The 17,038-nt window shown below is 45.3% G+C and overlaps 1 protein-coding gene across 3 annotated transcripts in view; it reads right to left on the bottom strand.

Annotated features, from left to right (window-relative positions):
- Window positions 1–17,038, bottom strand: part of rps6kl1 (ribosomal protein S6 kinase-like 1) — a 50,700-nt gene that overhangs the window by 14,936 nt on the left and 18,726 nt on the right. For all 3 annotated transcript variants that reach the window (XM_078406866.1, XM_078406867.1, XM_078406868.1), the window contains exons 2-6: window positions 8,293–8,664; window positions 7,116–7,240; window positions 5,000–5,092; window positions 3,037–3,084; window positions 1,211–1,343 (exon numbers count right to left, since the gene is read on the bottom strand). In XM_078406866.1, the coding sequence (XP_078262992.1) occupies window positions 1,211–1,343; window positions 3,037–3,084; window positions 5,000–5,092; window positions 7,116–7,240; window positions 8,293–8,664 (771 nt within the window). The remainder of the gene's footprint in view (window positions 1–1,210; window positions 1,344–3,036; window positions 3,085–4,999; window positions 5,093–7,115; window positions 7,241–8,292; window positions 8,665–17,038) is intronic.

The following is a 17,038-nucleotide window of genomic DNA, read 5'->3' as shown; positions in this document are numbered from 1 at the left end:
CAGTTGTAGTCAGGATCGCACCCGGGTCTCTGGCACTGAAAGGTAGCAACTCCACTGCTGTGCCACTGTGCCGCCCACTTTTTATCTGTTTATGTTTTTTTTTAAATGGGAGTTTCCCTGGGCTAGGCAATATCTTGTTTTTAAAAACATAAGATATTGCCTAGCCCAGGGAAACTCCCATTTTCTTGTGAAAGAGCAGCATGAAATCTTTCATGACAAACTCAGCCGAATGCTGGGTTGGGTGATGCAGATCCCTTCGGGGCTGGGCGGAGCCACCCTCCATGTTAGCAATTTTTGAATGCCATTTTCCATACTCGATCAATATTTTTGTTCTTTGCACTCAACAGGACCTAGTCCCACTTAATGTAATCCCATGAACTTAATTCTAACGTGGTTCCATTTCCAAATAAATAGTAACCCAGCGGTATGAATATTAATTCTGCTAACTTCTAGTAACCCTTACATCCCCTCTCTCCGTCCATCCCACACCCTGGTCCTAGTCCCAGTTTCACTGTCGCCCTGTTGAGTTTCACTCTTTATATCACTCGCTATCACCTGCCACAAGCCAACAATGGACCATTGTGGGCTCCACCTTTCCTTGATCATAGAAACATAGAAAATAGGTGGAGTAGGCCATTCGGCCCTTCGAGCCTGCACCGCCATTCAATATGATCATGGCTGATCATCCAGCTCAGTAACCTGTACCTGCCTTCTCTCCATACCCCCTAATCCTTTTAGCCACAAGGGCCACATCTAACTCCCTCTTAAATATAGCCAATGAACTGGTCTCAGGCCTCAACTACCTTCTGTGGCAGAGAATTCCACAGACTCACCACTCTCTGTGTGAAGAAATGTTTTCTCATCTCGGTCCTAAAAGACTTCCCCCTTATCCTTAAGCTGTGACCCCTGGTTCTGGACTTCCCCAACATCGGGAACAATCTTCCCGCATCTAGCCTCTCCAACCCCTTAAGAATTTTATATGGCTCTGATTTGACCATTTGCATAACTTTCATTCATTTGTTCTATGCACCTTTCCATACCTCTTGATTCCCTCACCCCCTGACCCTCAGCCTCGACCCGAAACGTCACCTATTCCTTTTCTCCAGAGACGCTGCCTGACCCGCTGAGTTACTCCAGCTTTCTGCTTCCATCTTCAGTGTAAACCAACATCAGCAGTTCCTTCTTACACGACCCTTTCGGAGTTTCTTACGTGGCACGTGCTCCAGGTGAAGAAAGACGGTATCATCACTGACGTAATACTGCAGGAGTTGGACCATGAACGGAACACCCTGTGGGATTATTGTCTGCCGCTCGCGGTTAATGAGGCTACACTTGGGCAAGCTCTACAAAGAGAAGAGAAAGTAATTAGCTATAGCATGTAGGATTGGAGTCCCCATCACAAAATCATTGATAAATTAGTGGGAGAGTTTAGGAGCCTCAGAATTAAAGAGCGTTCCTTTAGGAAGAAGATGAGGAAGAATTTCTTTACTCACAGGGTGGTGAACCTGTGGAATTCATTGCCACAGAAGGCTGTGGAGCCCAAGTCAATGGATATTTCGAAGGCAGAGATGGATAGATTCTTGATTAGTACGGGTGTCAGGGGTCATGAGAAGGCAGGAGAATGGGGTTGAAGGAAAGATAGATCAGCCATGATTGAATGGTGGAGTAGACCCGATGGGCCGAATGGCCTAATTCTGCTCCTCTCACTAATGAACTTATGCTGCTAAGCCACTAGATCAGAGATGCACAAGACTTTATTCTCTCCCTGTGCCCATAGTAAGTTAAAGGTGAGCATTCAGCATTTACATCCCTTTTGTCTCACCACTCAACACATGGCACAATGTGATGCTGCCTTCACTTGGTGATTCCCATTACAGCAGGGAGCTGGAGTGATAACATGAATCATATTGTTGTGAGCGACTGATTTTGGCTTATTTTGTTAATCTTGCGTCACTTTATACAAGAGGTCCAACGATATGGCTGAGAAAAGTCAGCACACTAAGCAGCTGTGAACAATTACTTTAGACTTTACTTTAGACTTCAGAGATACAGCGTGGAAACAGACCCTCTGGGCCACCCAGTCCACGTCGACCAGCAATCACCCTGACACGAACACCATCCTACACACTAGGAACAATTATACAACTTACCCAAGCTAATTAACCTACCAACATGTACGATTTTGGTCATAGGGGAGAACGTACAGACTCCGGGCAGACGCCACCCGTAGTCAGGATGAAACCCGGGTCTCTGGCGGCGTAAGGCAGCAACGCTACCATTGTGCCACTGTGCCGACCTCCATCGTAAAAGAGTCAAGCACTGTTATGAGGCAAGCAGTATCTATTAAAAAGATTGTCTGAAAAGGTGATTTAGGGCCATCGTGAATTAATGGAGAATAAAATATTAGTGTAAATAGCTTTGTTACAAATCGATCTCTACCACTTACTCCTTTACAAGAACAAGTGGCGGGAATGGTGTTGCTACAAAGGAAATTCCAAAGTTTAGGACTATGCAGCCGGAAACGTATAAGATTATTAAGGGGTCGAAACGTATAAGATTATTAAGGGGTTGGACACATTAGAGGCAGGAAACATATTCCCAATGTTGGGGGAGTCCAGAACAAGGGGCCACAGTTTAAGAATAAGGGGTAGGCCATTTAGAACAGAGATGAGGAAAAACTTTTTCAGTCAGAGAGTTGTGAATCTGTGGAATTCTCTGCCTCAGAAGGCAGTGGAGGCCAATTCTCTGAATGCATTCAAGAGAGAGCTAGATAGAGCTCTTAAGGATAGTGGAGTCAGGGGGTATGGGGAGAAGGCAGGAACGGGGTACTGATTAAGAATGATCAGCCATGATCACATTGAATGGCGGCGCTGGCTCGAAGGGCCGAATGGCCTACTCCTGCACCTATTGTCTATTGAAAACACAACCGCACAGGTTTCCATTAAAACAATGAACACACAACAAAAACGGTCAGACATAGCACATCTTTTCTGACGGTAACTGCACTTCATGCCAGGTTAAGACTCAGACACTTACTTTAACTATGAAAGGGTCCTTTGTGGATGGATTCTGCACGAGCAGCACCTTGACGAAAGGAAAGGAAAATTAACTATGTCACTTAATTCGGAGATTAAAACAACCGATCTTGAACAGCAATAAAATCATGAGAGGAGTAGATCAGCTAGATGCACAGAGTCTCTTGCCCAGAGTAAGGGAATTGAGGACCAAAGGACACAGGTTTAAGATGAAGGGGAAAAGATTTAATAGGAATCTGAGGGGTACCTTTTTCACACAAAGGGTGATGGGTGTATGGAACGAGCTGCCAGAGGAGGTAGTTGAGGCAGGTATATCCCAACATTTAAGAGGCAGACAGGTACATGGATAGGACAGGTTTAGAGGGATGTGGGCCAAACGCTGGCAGGTGGGACTAGTGTAGCTAGGACATGTTGGCTGGTGAAGGCAAGTTGGGCCGAAGGGCCTGTTTCCACACTGTATCGTTCTATCACTATGACTCTATGATCTTCTGAAAGCTGACCCAGTCACGAGAGCTTTCTAACTAGAGTGAAACTCTGTTAATCCAGTAATTTGGGGACTTTGAAGGTGCTGCACGAACAGATATTCTATTAATACTTCAACACACAATCTGTTTTTTGAAGATGTTAAACATTAAAGCAATACATTTTCCAGTGGGCCCTGTAATCTTAAAATGTGCATTGCTACCGGTGCCCCAGGGAGGGAGCATCTGGAAGGTCCAGTGGGGGGATGTTTGAAGGAGGGATGTTCTAGGAACTGATTCTGACTATGACAGTTACAGTTTGCGCAGCTAGTAGAGTCATGGAGTGATACGGTATGGAAACAGGCCCTTCGGCCCAACTTGCCCACACCGGCCAACATGTCCCACCTACATTAGTCCCACCTGCCTGCGCTTGGTCAATATCCCTCCAAACATGTCCTATGTACCTGTCTAACTGCTTCTTAAAGGTTGGGGTTGTCCCAGCCTCAACTACCTCTTCTGGCAGCTTGTTCCATACACCCACCACCCTTTGTGTGAAAAAGTTACGCCTCAGATTCCTATTAAAACTTTTCCCCTTCACCTTCCTCTGGTCCTCGATTCACCTACTCTGGGCAAGAGATTCTGTGCATCTACCTGATCCATTCCTCTCATGCACTGCTGCCATATTGTTCCAGAGATCCAGATTCAAACTTGACCCCTGGTGCCATCTGTGTGGATGTTCTCCCCATGAACGATTGGGTTTCCTCCGAGCCCTTCGGTTCCCTACCACATTAGACAGACATGTGGGCCAATAGGGAAATTGGCCACTTGAAATGCTTTTTGGCTAGTGGTAAATTCTGGGGGTTGTTGATGGGAATTTGAGGAGCACAAAATAAGAGTAATGTAAATGGATGTTTGGTGGTCAGTGTGGACTCAGTGGGGCGAATGGCCTGTTTCCACACTGCATGATTCTATGTCTCTAAGTGTCCCAGTAAACTGGAACTTGTAGGTAGATCACAGATGTAAAGTCTCAAATTCTGTTCTTGTAATGTGGAAAGAAATTACAACAAACCCATAAAGGGAAAGCCAAAGGAAACATTTGATTAACTTGCACTAAAACCTGAAGGACTATGGTTTTGTAATCAAAAGGAAACAGCAGTTTGTGCCGACTAATTTTTTTTAACGCAAGTCGAAAATACTAATATAAACCTGGTACACTTTCAATTATAATTGTCCAAATCAAATTAACATAGAAAAAATTTAGTCCCTAAAAATCAGTAATAGCTGGAATAAATTCAATAAACATGTTGATAAAGGATCTCACTTGAGAAATAATGAATAATGCACAAAAACTTTCAGTGGTATTAGTGAAAAATGATATTAAGCACTCGGTTTAATTACAAGAGTCTCTTACCACAACTCAATTGCATGTTAATTAAACACCAGCACTGCAATTGGGATTATCATTCACACTTGGTGCAGTGAATAAAGGGTGGGAATAATTACCGTGTCAATGATTGCTATGACCTTTGTCATTTTCAAGTCCTCTACTGGGGAGCTGAGAATTCTGTTTGGCCGAAACCTCAGGCTGCTGAACCCCTGTAAATGAAGAAAGAAAACCAAAAGGTGTAGAGTAGACCCTGCATTCTCTCTATATCACCGTCTATATCTCTCTCGTCTCCCTTCCCCCTGACGCTCAATCTGAAGAAGGGTCTCGTCCCGAAACGTCACCTATTCCTTTTCTCCAGAGATGCTGCCTGGTCCGCTGTGTTACTCCAGCTTTTTGTGTCTGTCTTTAGTTTAAACCAGCATCTGCAATTCCTTCCTACACGTGTGATTAACCATGCTGGCTCAATGCAGAAAAATGAAGTTACTTCATGATATAACGTATCCAAAAAGACACAATCCACTGGACCAAAGCAGACTTGAACTTATTTGAAACAACAGTATAAAAATCCCTCCCTTAACCAGGCAGGATATGGGGAAAGAATGGAAAAAAAATTATTTAGCAATTTTGAACATCATTTAGAGAGTCATAGAGAGTTATACAGCGTGGAAACAGGCCCTTCGCCCCAACTTGCCCATACTGACCACATGTAGTTGGGACATGTGGTCAGTATGGGCAAGTTGGGGCGAAGGGCCTGTCGGGAGGGTAGGGGGACATCCGCCGTCGAGAGCGAGGAGGGTATCCGTGCCGCTGAGAGCGAGGTGGACCACCGAGAGCTACCCAACGATGGACTGCTGAGATAGAAGGGGGGACCCAGCCGGGGGGATGGGGGTTGACTGCGGCCATGTGCATACAGCAGGACTGGTAAGACTGCTCGATGAAGTTTTTGTAACTTTGTCGCCGCCAGAGACGTGGCGACTCTCGTGTGCTGCCGAGGCGAGGTCTGCTGTGTGATTTTACCGGGTTGTACGCAAAACAAAGCATTTCACTGTACCTATGCGGCAAATTAAATATAATTGAATGAAAGTATTATTGAATCATTGTAGTAGTGCCTGGTGAACATTCAAGCCGCAGACTCTCCAGGACTACCTTTGCCTACGCCTTGTACACAAAAAGGATACAGTAAGATAGACAATGTAAGCCGACAAAATCAGATACAACTGGTGTTCATGGCAGAAGTCATGATAAGTTTTTAAAAAAAAAGGCAAATGAAGGGAGAGGGAACTGTCCCAAGCGGGGAAAGGGGAAATCTCAGGAAAAAGGACCGACTTTTAAAATTTACTCCCCACACAGGAACTGAGCCTGGAGTCCACCCACCACGTGAATTTAGTAATATCAAGTGAAGAAAGCCAATGGAATGTTGGCCTTCATAACAAGGGGAGTTGAGTATAAGAGCAAAGAGGTCCTTCTGCAGTAGTACAGTGCCCTAGTGAGACTGTACCTGGAGTACTGTGTGTAGTTTTGGTCTCCAAATTTTGAGGAAGGATATTCTTGCTGTTGAGGGCGTGCAGCGTAGGTTTACTAGGTTAATTCCCGGAATGGCGGGACTGTCATATGTTGAAAGACTGGAGCGACTAGGCTTGTATACACTGGAATTTAGAAGGATGAGAGGGGATCTTATCGAAACGTATAAGATTATTAAGGGGTTGGACACGTTAGAGGCAGGAAACATGTTCCCAATGTTGGGGGAGTCCAGAATAAGGGGCCACAGTTTAAGAATAAGGGGTAGGCCATTTAGAACTGAGATGAGGAAAAACTTTTTCAGTCAGAGAGTTATGAATCTGTGGAATTCTCTGCCTCAGAAGGCAGTGGAGGCCAATTCTCTGAATGCATTCAAGAGAGAGCTAGATAGAGCTCTTAAGGATAGCGGAGTCAGGGGGGTATGGGGAGAAGGCAGGAACGGGGTACTGATTGAGAATGATCAGCCATGATCACATTGAATGGCGGTGCTGGCTTGAAGGGCCGAATGGCCTCCTCCTGCACCTATTGTTTACTTATTTATCTATTTATTCACTTCCCTATGTTTTTTAAATCCCTGTAAAGCGTCTTTGAGTGTATGAAAAGCGCTATATAAATGTAATGCATTATTATTATTATTATTATTATTGTCTGTTGTCTATTGTCCAAGACTGTTCACATGCCGTGCACTGCCAGATGCTACGCAGCTCGTCATACCCCAGAATCATCGGTACCGTTTCCTAAGCTTCCCTGTAGGTGAGAGTCAAATATTTCCTCAGCTTTTTTCAAATACTGGGTGGTTTTTCGTTTCACAGCTTCGCGACGCTCTTTGTTTGGGTCAACTGCAATAAAACAAAACAAAGGCAGAACAATAAATGTTGGTCGAGGCAAAACAGTCGGTGAATTAGGTTGAACTAGACCAAGTGGGCCCAAACCTCTCCTGCATTGGTGCAGCACCCTCTCCTCCCCCCCCACTCCCCTCCATTCATGTTTTTACAGCCATGCATCAATTTGAAAATCCCTACCGTTTATTCCCGTACTAACCCTGAATGTAGTAATTTGTGGCTGGAACTGCAGGTAAAATTAATAGCTAACTCAACAGAGACAGGTGATCAAAAAATACTACATTGACACGAGTTAAGAGTTCTATAACATATGAAACTTATACCAAATGAGTCATTGGTGAAAATGCAGCAAGTAAAGAACATTCTTTTTGGGAATAAGAAGAATCTGCTTTAAAATGTGTTGCAAACAGATCATTTTAAAGAAGGCGACTGATTCAACAGTGATAATAGATTCAAAAGTGTTTGTCTTGAGAGATATTATTTAGGACCATTTCCCCCTAGTGCAACACAATTTATAATAGGACTACCACATACACCATCTTGCTAGTCACTAATCTCATGCTTCTCATAAATTCAGGAGCAGAATTAGGACGTTCAGCCCATCAAGTCTACTCCACCATTCAATCATGGATGATCTATCTTTCCCTCTCAACCCCAATCTCCTGCCTTCTCCCCACAACCCCTGACACCTGTACTAATCAACAAATAGGGCTGCATGGTGGCGCAGTGGTAGAGCTGCTGCCTTACAGCGCCAGGGACCCGGGTTTGATCCTGACTACGGATGCTTGTCTGTATGGAGTTTGTACGTTCTCCCCGTGACCTGCATGGGTTTTCTCCGAGATCTTTGGTTTCCTCCCACACTCCAAAGACGTACAGGTTTGTAGGTTAATTGGCTTGGTATAAATGTAAATTGTACCTACAGCGTGTGGAGGATGGTGTTAATGTGTGGGGTTCGCTGGTCGGCGCAGACCCGGTGGACCGAAGAGCCTGTTTCTGTGCTATATCTCTAAACTAAACTTACATTTGCAAGTTCTAAACAAAATGTGTACCTTGCACTCCCTTCAAGAGCAGGTCAACCCCATTCTTGTAATAGTTAAATGCAGCTTCGTAATCCTCATTGACCTCCCTGTCCAGGGCCAGGCGGATCTGCTTTGCTGCATCAACCAAGTAGTCCCGCTTGCCAGCGGCGCTTCTGGTGGACTGCTGGCCGTCCTGGGCGTTGGCCGACACTCGGTTGCGAATCTGCTCCAGGTAGACTCTGGCTTGAGACAGGGGGTGAGAGCAAGGATCGGCATCCTGCCCCACTGGCCGCTCTCCAGCAAGGCTGTGCATGGTCAGCTTCTGTGCAGGCTGCTTGCTCAGGGTTCGATTCCATACCACACCATGATCAATGGAAGGAACAGACAGAAAGTCCGACGAGGCTATGAGATAAGAGCAGAGAGACGGAAAAATGTTATTGTTTTAAATTGTAGTAGCTGCCTTTACTTTTAAACATTTCATCCAACATCAAGACGAGGGAAATGAAACATGTGTTATGTTCCCAACAACCACTCTCAGAAGTGTACATTAGCTCAGTGCCAAGTTAAGTTCTCTATTTGGTGGCAGGTGTACTTAGACCATTACCAGAAAAATCAATTTCATAAGATCATAAGACATGGGTCAGCATTAGGCCATTTGTCTTAGACCACTCGAGTCTGCTTCGCCATTCGATCATACTTAAACTCCTGTTCCCACTCAACCCCAATCTCTTCCCTTCTCCCTGTAACCTTTGACACTCTTGCTAATCAAGAATCCATCAATCTCAACTTTAAAAATACCCAATGACTTGGCCTCCACCCCCATCTGTGGCAACGAATTCCACAGATTCACCACCCTCTGGCTACAGAAATTCCTCCTCACCTCCATTCTAAAGGTACGTTCTTTTAGTCTGAGGCTGTGCTCTCTGGTCCGAGACTCTCCCACTAGTGGAAACATCCTCTCCACATTCACTCTATCTAGGCCTTTCATTATTCGGCAGGTTACAATGAGATCCCTCCATCATCTTTCTAATCTCCAGTAAGTACAGGCCCAGAGCCATCAAATAATGTTCCTCATATGTCAACCCAATCATCCCCAAGGTCATTCCCCGAGATCATTTTGCACTGCAATTGTTTGACATTTCCATTTCACACATCCTCCAGCTTTTCCCCCAAAGGAAGGCAGATGATAATACGTTGTTGGCTTCCAACACAGTGCGCTGTGGTGGATGTTTATGTTAATTTTAATGTTATTTGTGTGTCTTGTTGCTTTTATGGTATGACTGTATGGCAAATCAAATTCTTTGTATGTTTGTACATACTTGGCTAATAAATTAATTACAATTAACTCATTAAGTTCCACGTTCTGCAAGATCTAGCTACTCTAGTCTACATTGACAATTTGTTAGTCAACAACTGATTATTGGATATGCCCATCAAATGGGAGGGCACTGGTGACCAAAAACAAATTTCCATATCCCCATTTTTGTGAAAAATAAAATTGAGGGCATCTTGAAAGATAAATGTTGGTCAGGCCACCTGGGCAGCTCCTCTCTTTTATCACTGAAATGCAGAAGTATTCTTGCATTAAAATCTCATGCAAAAAAAACACACCTCATTGATGCGCTGAAATACTAACCTAATCTACGGGGCTCAAGTCCCCAGATGAGGGCTTTTCTCAAAGTATTTTCTCAATTTATATAACATTCACGAGAAGCTCCTCTTTCTTGAATCACTGGCAAGACCAGGTCTGCTACCTCTATATATCTACTTGACAGTCCTCTTGAACTGCTTCATTCCAGAAGATGAAGACATTCCCAAATGATCCAAGGATGAAGACGGTTCCCCAATACGTGCCCAAGTCTAGATGGTCGTTGACCTGGAGGGGAACTTGGATGTGATGGTGTTCCCATTCACCTCTCCTTCCAATGGGTGGATATTATGGATTTTGGAGATAGCGACAGGATACAAAGAGATGTCAAGAGCTATGATATGTTATCATCATGTAGTATAAGAAAATAACTGCAGATGCTGGTACAAATCGAAGGTATTTATTCACAAAATGCTGGAGTAACTCAGCAGGTCAGGCAGCATCTCAGGAGAGAAGGAATGGGTGACATTTCGGGTCGAGACCCTTCTTCAGACTGATGTCAGGGGGGCGGGACAAAGGAAGGATATAGGTAGAGACAGGAAGATAGAGGGAGATCTGGGAAAGGGGGAGGGGAAGAGAGGGACAGAGGAACTATCTTAAGTGGGAGAAGTCGATGTTCATACCACTGGGCTGCAAGCTGCCCAAGCGAAATATGAGGTGCTGTTCCTCCAATTTCCAGTGGGCCTCACTATGGCACTGGAGGAGGCCCATGACAGAAAGGTCAGACTGGGAATGGGAGGGGGAGTTGAAGTGCTCGGCCACCGGGAGACCAGTTTGGCCAACGCGGACCGAGCGCAGGTGTTGAGTGAAGCGATCGCCGAGCCTGTGCTTGGTTTCGCCGATGTAAATAAGTTGACATCTGGAGCAGCGGATACAATAGATGAGGTTGGAGGAGGTGCAGGTGAACCTCTGATTATATGTGGTTCGATTATGTAAATTTCTTAATGCTGGATGGTGTTGAACTATGAGGGTTAATAGAACTACAAGCATCTGTCTGCCAAACGACTACCAAGCTTTTCCAGATAGTGTCATGTAGATACTAGGATTTTTTTTTGTTTAGTTTAGTTTAGTTTAGAGATACAGTGCAGAAACAGGCCCTTCGTCCCACCGAGTCTGCACCGACCGTGATCTCCGCACATTAACACCACCCTACACCCACTCGGGACAACTTACATTTGCACCAAGCCAATTTGTATGTCTTTGGCGTGTATGTCTTTGGCGTGTGGGAGGAAACCGAAGATCTCGGAGAAAAACTACACAGGTCACAGGGAAAATGTACAAACTCTGTACAGCCAAGCACCTGTCGTCAGGATCGAAACCCAGGTCTCTGGCACTGTAAGGCAGTAGATCTACCGCTGAGCCACTATGCCGCACCGATTCTTCGAGGAAATCAGAAAGTGAATCCCCAGCCAAGAATTTCCCGGCTCCAACCAACCAATATCCTTCCTTCTAAGCTTATAATGGAGAAAAGACTATCAATTAAGCGACTTCAGTACAGTAATGGTCAGTAATGTATTGAAGTAGTGTCCCTACAGTAATGTCCTGGGGCTGAGATGATTGTCTCCCAACAACAACAATTACCTTCCCTTGTGTCTTGCACAAACGGAAAGCTTTCTATCTGATCATTATTGATCCGTTTTAACAAAACTACTCGAGGTTGATATTCAGGTGGTTACAGCAGAACACAAACACTGCATCTTTGAGCTGGTTTTTGGGAAGTGCGGCTTGACGGCCCAGGGTGTAATTAATTGAGAAGGATGAAAGGAAGGCAACTGACAACTGGAGTGCTCAGCAGTGAACTGTTGGTTTTGGTTAACCACCAGTGATTTGGCCATTTAAGCTCATTATACATACTCTTAGCAAATACACAGCGCAGAACGTGGGGGATGGGGAGATAAGGGTGAACCGATCTATTTTCAGATCTGAAGAAGGGTCTCAACCTGAAACATCACCCATTCCTTCTATCCAGAGATGCTGCCTGTCCCGCTGAGTTACTCCAGCATTTTGTGTCTATCGTAGATCTATTTTGAAATTGTTACTAGGAAATGATACAATACGATAGAACTTTATTTATCCCAGAGGGGAAATTGGTCTGCCAACAGTCATAAAACAGTACTAAGTGATGCTTTACAATTAGTAATATTATGGATGTAGACGGCAAGTCGATGAATTCACCCGATTTAATCTGTTCATATCTCTAAAGTTTTATTTCAAGTCACAGGCCTTCCAGTGTCTGATAGTTTAAGATAATGTGGATAATGTAGTTTAAGATAATGTGGATTTAGTAAGTAGGAGATAACTGACCACAAACTGAATTGGTTCCACAAATATTGAAGTCAAGAATGTTGTCTGCCTTTATCAGATACATAACACATTACATCCCAAGGGCGGCACAGTGGTAGAGTTGCTGCCTTACAGCACCAGAGACCCGGATTCGATCCTGACTACGGGTGCTGTCCGTACGTAATTTGTACGTTCTCCCTGTGACCTGTGTGGGTTTTCTCCGGGTGCTCCGGTTTCCTCCCATACTCCAAAGACCTACAGGTTTGTTGGCTAATTTGGCTTGGTAAAATTGTAAACTGTCCCTCATCATCGGCGGTCACTCGAAGCGAGTATGACTGTCCTCTCCATAGAGGATGCCTGTGCATAACTTTGTTTAACGTGGGGAGATTGGTGCACAGACAGCCACCACACGGTCCTTGACTGATCTGGGTCAGGATCCAGTGGCATGGAGTCCAAGACGACTGGGGACCCTGTTCTGCTGCAGCCTTTATCCGCCTTCCCAGCCGTTGTGACGCTCCACTAATGTCAGCCATCATCCTCCGCCTGTTCCACCGTTGAGGTCCTGGTTGGATTGCTCTTTGTCAGGGACCTCCCCCTCGACCGTACCACCGTGGGAGACCCTACCAGGAGCGTAGCTCCAGACGGCATCGCTCTCAGGATCTCAGGACCACGCAAGCTTCTCCACCACGACACGGTGACAATCCACAGATAGGTAAATTGTCCCTAGTGTGTGTATGATAGTGTTAGTGTGCGGGGATCGCTGGTCGGTGTAGACTCGGTAGGCCGAAGGGCCTGTTTCTACGCTGTGTCTCTGAAATAAACCAGACTAAAATCCACTTTCCGTCAACCTTGCACTCGATAGCGTTGAGGAGGGTGTAATTACATGAGAATCATGTAGCAGAAAGCAGAATGCTGGAAACGTAAAATAAAAACAGGAATTGCTGCAAATCATCAGCAGGTTAGGCCACATGTGTGGGAAGAGAAACAGAGGTAATATCTCAGATCAAAGACACACATGCACTACATGAGAACTTAATTTGAATCGCAATTGTGCACTAGAGTTAGTCAACCAGTAATTACAAATGGGACAATCATACGCTCTTGTCGACAACTCGCTTGATTTTGGCACAATGGTGGCAGCTGCACGCCACTGTGCCAAACGCCGATGTCGTTAACAAACTGAACTGCTATTTGCAGAGCATTCTTTGGTGCAGATCGTGTAACTTTACAAGGGATACGGGGCATTTGTGTGCAGGGGCAGGAAATGAGGGGTGGGGTGAGAAAGGAAGCTAAAAACACCAAGTTTGAAAGGATGATTTTACTTTAGTAATGCAGCGCAGAAACAGTCCATTTCGCCCACCATGTCCCAAACCAACCAGCGATCACCCTGTGCACCATTACTATCCTACACGCCAGGGACAATTTTAACCGAAGCCAAATTAACCTACAAACCTGTATGTCTTTGGAGTGTAGGAGGAAACCGGAGCACTAGGAGAAAACCCAGGTGGTCATAGGGAGAACGTACAAACTCCGTACAGACAGACCCGTAGTCAGGATCGAACCCGGGTCTCTGTTGCTGTAAGGCAGCAACTCTACTGCTGCACCACTGTGCCGCCCTATTTTGTAACAAAAACTGTCAAAAGCTGCAATGAATCCAGTAGAAATGGCTAAATGTAGCAACAAGAAAGCATGCCAACTTATGCAGATGGCAGGAAATGACAAATTTGGAAATATTTGATTTACTATCGTATGCTGGTAAACAAACAACTCTGGTAATAACTGAACATCCTGCCAACTCACTGATAAAGCACTATGACTGAGGTAACATTCAAGACAAAATAAGATATAAGATCATAAAATTAAGGTAGGGGTTGCTTCAGAGGTAGTAGCGTTTCTTTGCTGGGTGTTTTATTGTTATTAGTCCAAATTAAATCAGAATTCAGAAACGACAACCATCAGAACAGCAGAGCCCAATTACACAGCAGGTCGAGCTGCTGGCTCATGGCGCCAGAGTCCCAGATTCGCTTTTGTCCTCAGGTGCTGTCTGTGTGGAATTTGCACATTCTCCCTGTGACCATCTGGGTTTCTTCTGGATGTCAGAGTCATACAGCATAGAAACAGGCCCTTCGGCCCAACTTGCCCATGCTAACTATGATGCTCCGTCTTCCCTAGTCCCACCTACTTGTGTTTGGTCCATAGCCATCCATACCTTCCCTATCCATGTGTCTGTCCAAATGTCCTTTAAATGTGGTAATAGTTCCTGCCTCAACTACCTCCTCTGGCAACTTGTTCCATATACACACCACCCTTTGTGTGAAAAAGTTGCCCCATAGATTCCTATTAAATCTGTCCTCTGTCACCTTACGCCTATGTCCTCTGTTTCCTCCTACATCGCAAAGACGTGTGGCTTTGTAGGTTGATTGGACCCTGTGAATTGTTCCCAGTGTAGTGGGATAACATAGAACCTGCGAGGATGGGTGATCGGTGGTTGGCATGGACTTGGTGCTGTATCTCTAAACTAAATTAAAGATAAATTGATTCTCTGGTGATGGAATGGAATACTTTACTTTATTGTCACATGTGGCAAGGCACAGTGAAATTCTTTGCTTGCACACCCAAGGTATGCAAATAGTCAGCACACCACCAGCGTTGACAAAGTTACAAAGTACCCCCGCCGGTTCCTCCTTTGTTCTCTCCTCCCCTCTCCCTCCTCCTGGCGATTCCCCCCACAACGGTTCCTCCATTGTTCTTCCCCCTCCCACCTCACGGTGTTTCCCCCATGCCCTGATCGACCGCGGGTCGACCCGGGAGGCTCCACCGTTGCCGAGGCTCCACCTGCCCAGGCAGGCTATGCTGGCCAACTTTACCACAGCCTCCTGGGAGGTGGGACCCCTCTTAGGTTGGGTCAGTGGGCCGTTATTTGTTAACATTTATGTCTATTACATCTATATTATGCAATTATTTCAATAGGGTGTTGATGTACCATGAACCCAAGAACCTTGCAGAATTACTGAAAATGGAAGTGCTAGTTCACGATTCCGTTTTTTCGGCAGTTGTTATCAGACAACTGAACCATCCTATCACCAACTAGAGAGTAGTCCCGAGCTACCATCTACCTCATTGGAGACCCTCAGACTGTCTTTAATCGGACTTTACCTTGCATTAAACATTATCCCCTTTATCCTGTATCTGTGTACCGTGGACGGCTCGGTTGCAATCATAATAATAATCATACTTTATTAGCCAAATATGTTTTGCAACATACGAGGAATTTCATTTGCCATACTGTCATACCAATAAAAAGCAACAGAACACACAAAATACATTTTGACGTGAACATTCACCACAGTGACTCCTCCGCATTCCTCACTGTGATGGAAGGTGAAAAATAGTTCAATCTCTTCCCTTCTTTGTCCTCCAGCCGTCAGGGGCTTCTAACCTTCCTTTGACGGGATGATCTTATTCCCATAGCGGCGGCGGGCCTTCCTCGTCGGGGCGATCAAGCTCCTGCATCAGGGAGGAATCTCACCTCCCCCGTGCCGGGCGATTGGACCCGGATCGGGTCTATCAAACCTCATGTGGCTTCGGAGCTTCCCAACGTTGGTCTCAACCCGAGACTGCGAGCTCCTCGATGTTAAAGTCCGTAGGCCGCGGTTGGAGAGTCAATCCCAGGCAAGGAATCGGTTCTGATGATAAGTACATGCCCCGCGATGGGACTCAAAGTCAGTTCCGAGCAAGACCTCCAGCTCCACGATGTTAGGCCGCAGAGCGACCGGAGATACCATCCGGAAAACAATCGCATCTCCAGCAAGAGATTGAAAAAAAAGTTTCCCCCGCCCACCCCCCACATAAAACAAACCAGAGAACATTAACACATACTTTCTAAACACACCAAAAATAACAACAAAAAAAGACGAAAAAGACAGACTGTGGGTGAGGCTGTCATGTTTAATCTTTCCGCTGACTGGTTAGCATGCAACAAAAAAGCTTTTCTGTGTATCTCGGTACATGTGACAAACTAATTTTTTTTAAATTTAGAGTTTAGTTTAGAGTAACAGTGCGGAAATCTGCCCTTTGGACCACCGTGTCTGCGCCAACCAGCGATTCTCGCAACACTAACGCTATCCTACACACACACTAGGCACAATTTATAATTTTACCAAAGGTAATGAACCTGTACTTCTTTGGAGTGTGGGAGGAAACCTGAGCACCTGGAAAAACCCATAGAGTCATAGAATCAGAGTGCAAATGTGTGGAAACAGGCCCTTCAGCCCAACTTGCCCACACCAGCCAACATGTATTGGTCCCACCTGCCCCTGTTTGGTCCGTATCCTTCCAAACCTGCCCTATCCATGTACCTGTCTAACTGTTTCTTAAATGTTGGGATAGTCCCAGCCTCAACTACCTCCTCTGGCAGCTTGTTCCAAACACCCACCACCCTTTGTGTGATAAAGTTATCCCTCAGATTCCTATTAAATCTTTCCCCCTTCACCTTATACCTTTGTCCTCTGGTCCTCGATTCACCTACTCTGGGCAAGAGACGCCGTGTATCTACCCAAACTATTCCTCTCATGATTTTAGGAAATGTAAACTCCGTGTGGACAGCACCCGGGGTCAGGATCGAACCTGGGTCTCTGCGCTGTAAGGCAGCAATGCTGCCGTTGCCCCACCATGCCGACCACAACTAAGCTAAAAAAATAAAATAAACTATACTAAAGGAGAAAATGGCAAGGTCTGATCCATCAGTTACTTAAATTTCAGCTGCAGAAAGCAGACCAAGTCTTCCACTCGGGCAGCACGGTGGCACAGCTGTAGAATTACTGCCTAACAATGCTAGAGACCTGG

Source organism: Rhinoraja longicauda, chromosome 10 (genome assembly GCF_053455715.1).
Source record: "Rhinoraja longicauda isolate Sanriku21f chromosome 10, sRhiLon1.1, whole genome shotgun sequence".
Taxonomy (NCBI): Eukaryota; Metazoa; Chordata; class Chondrichthyes; order Rajiformes; family Arhynchobatidae; genus Rhinoraja; species Rhinoraja longicauda.
The sequence above is the reverse complement of the archived record's forward strand: the minus strand, read 5'-3'. Positions and strand labels throughout refer to the sequence as shown.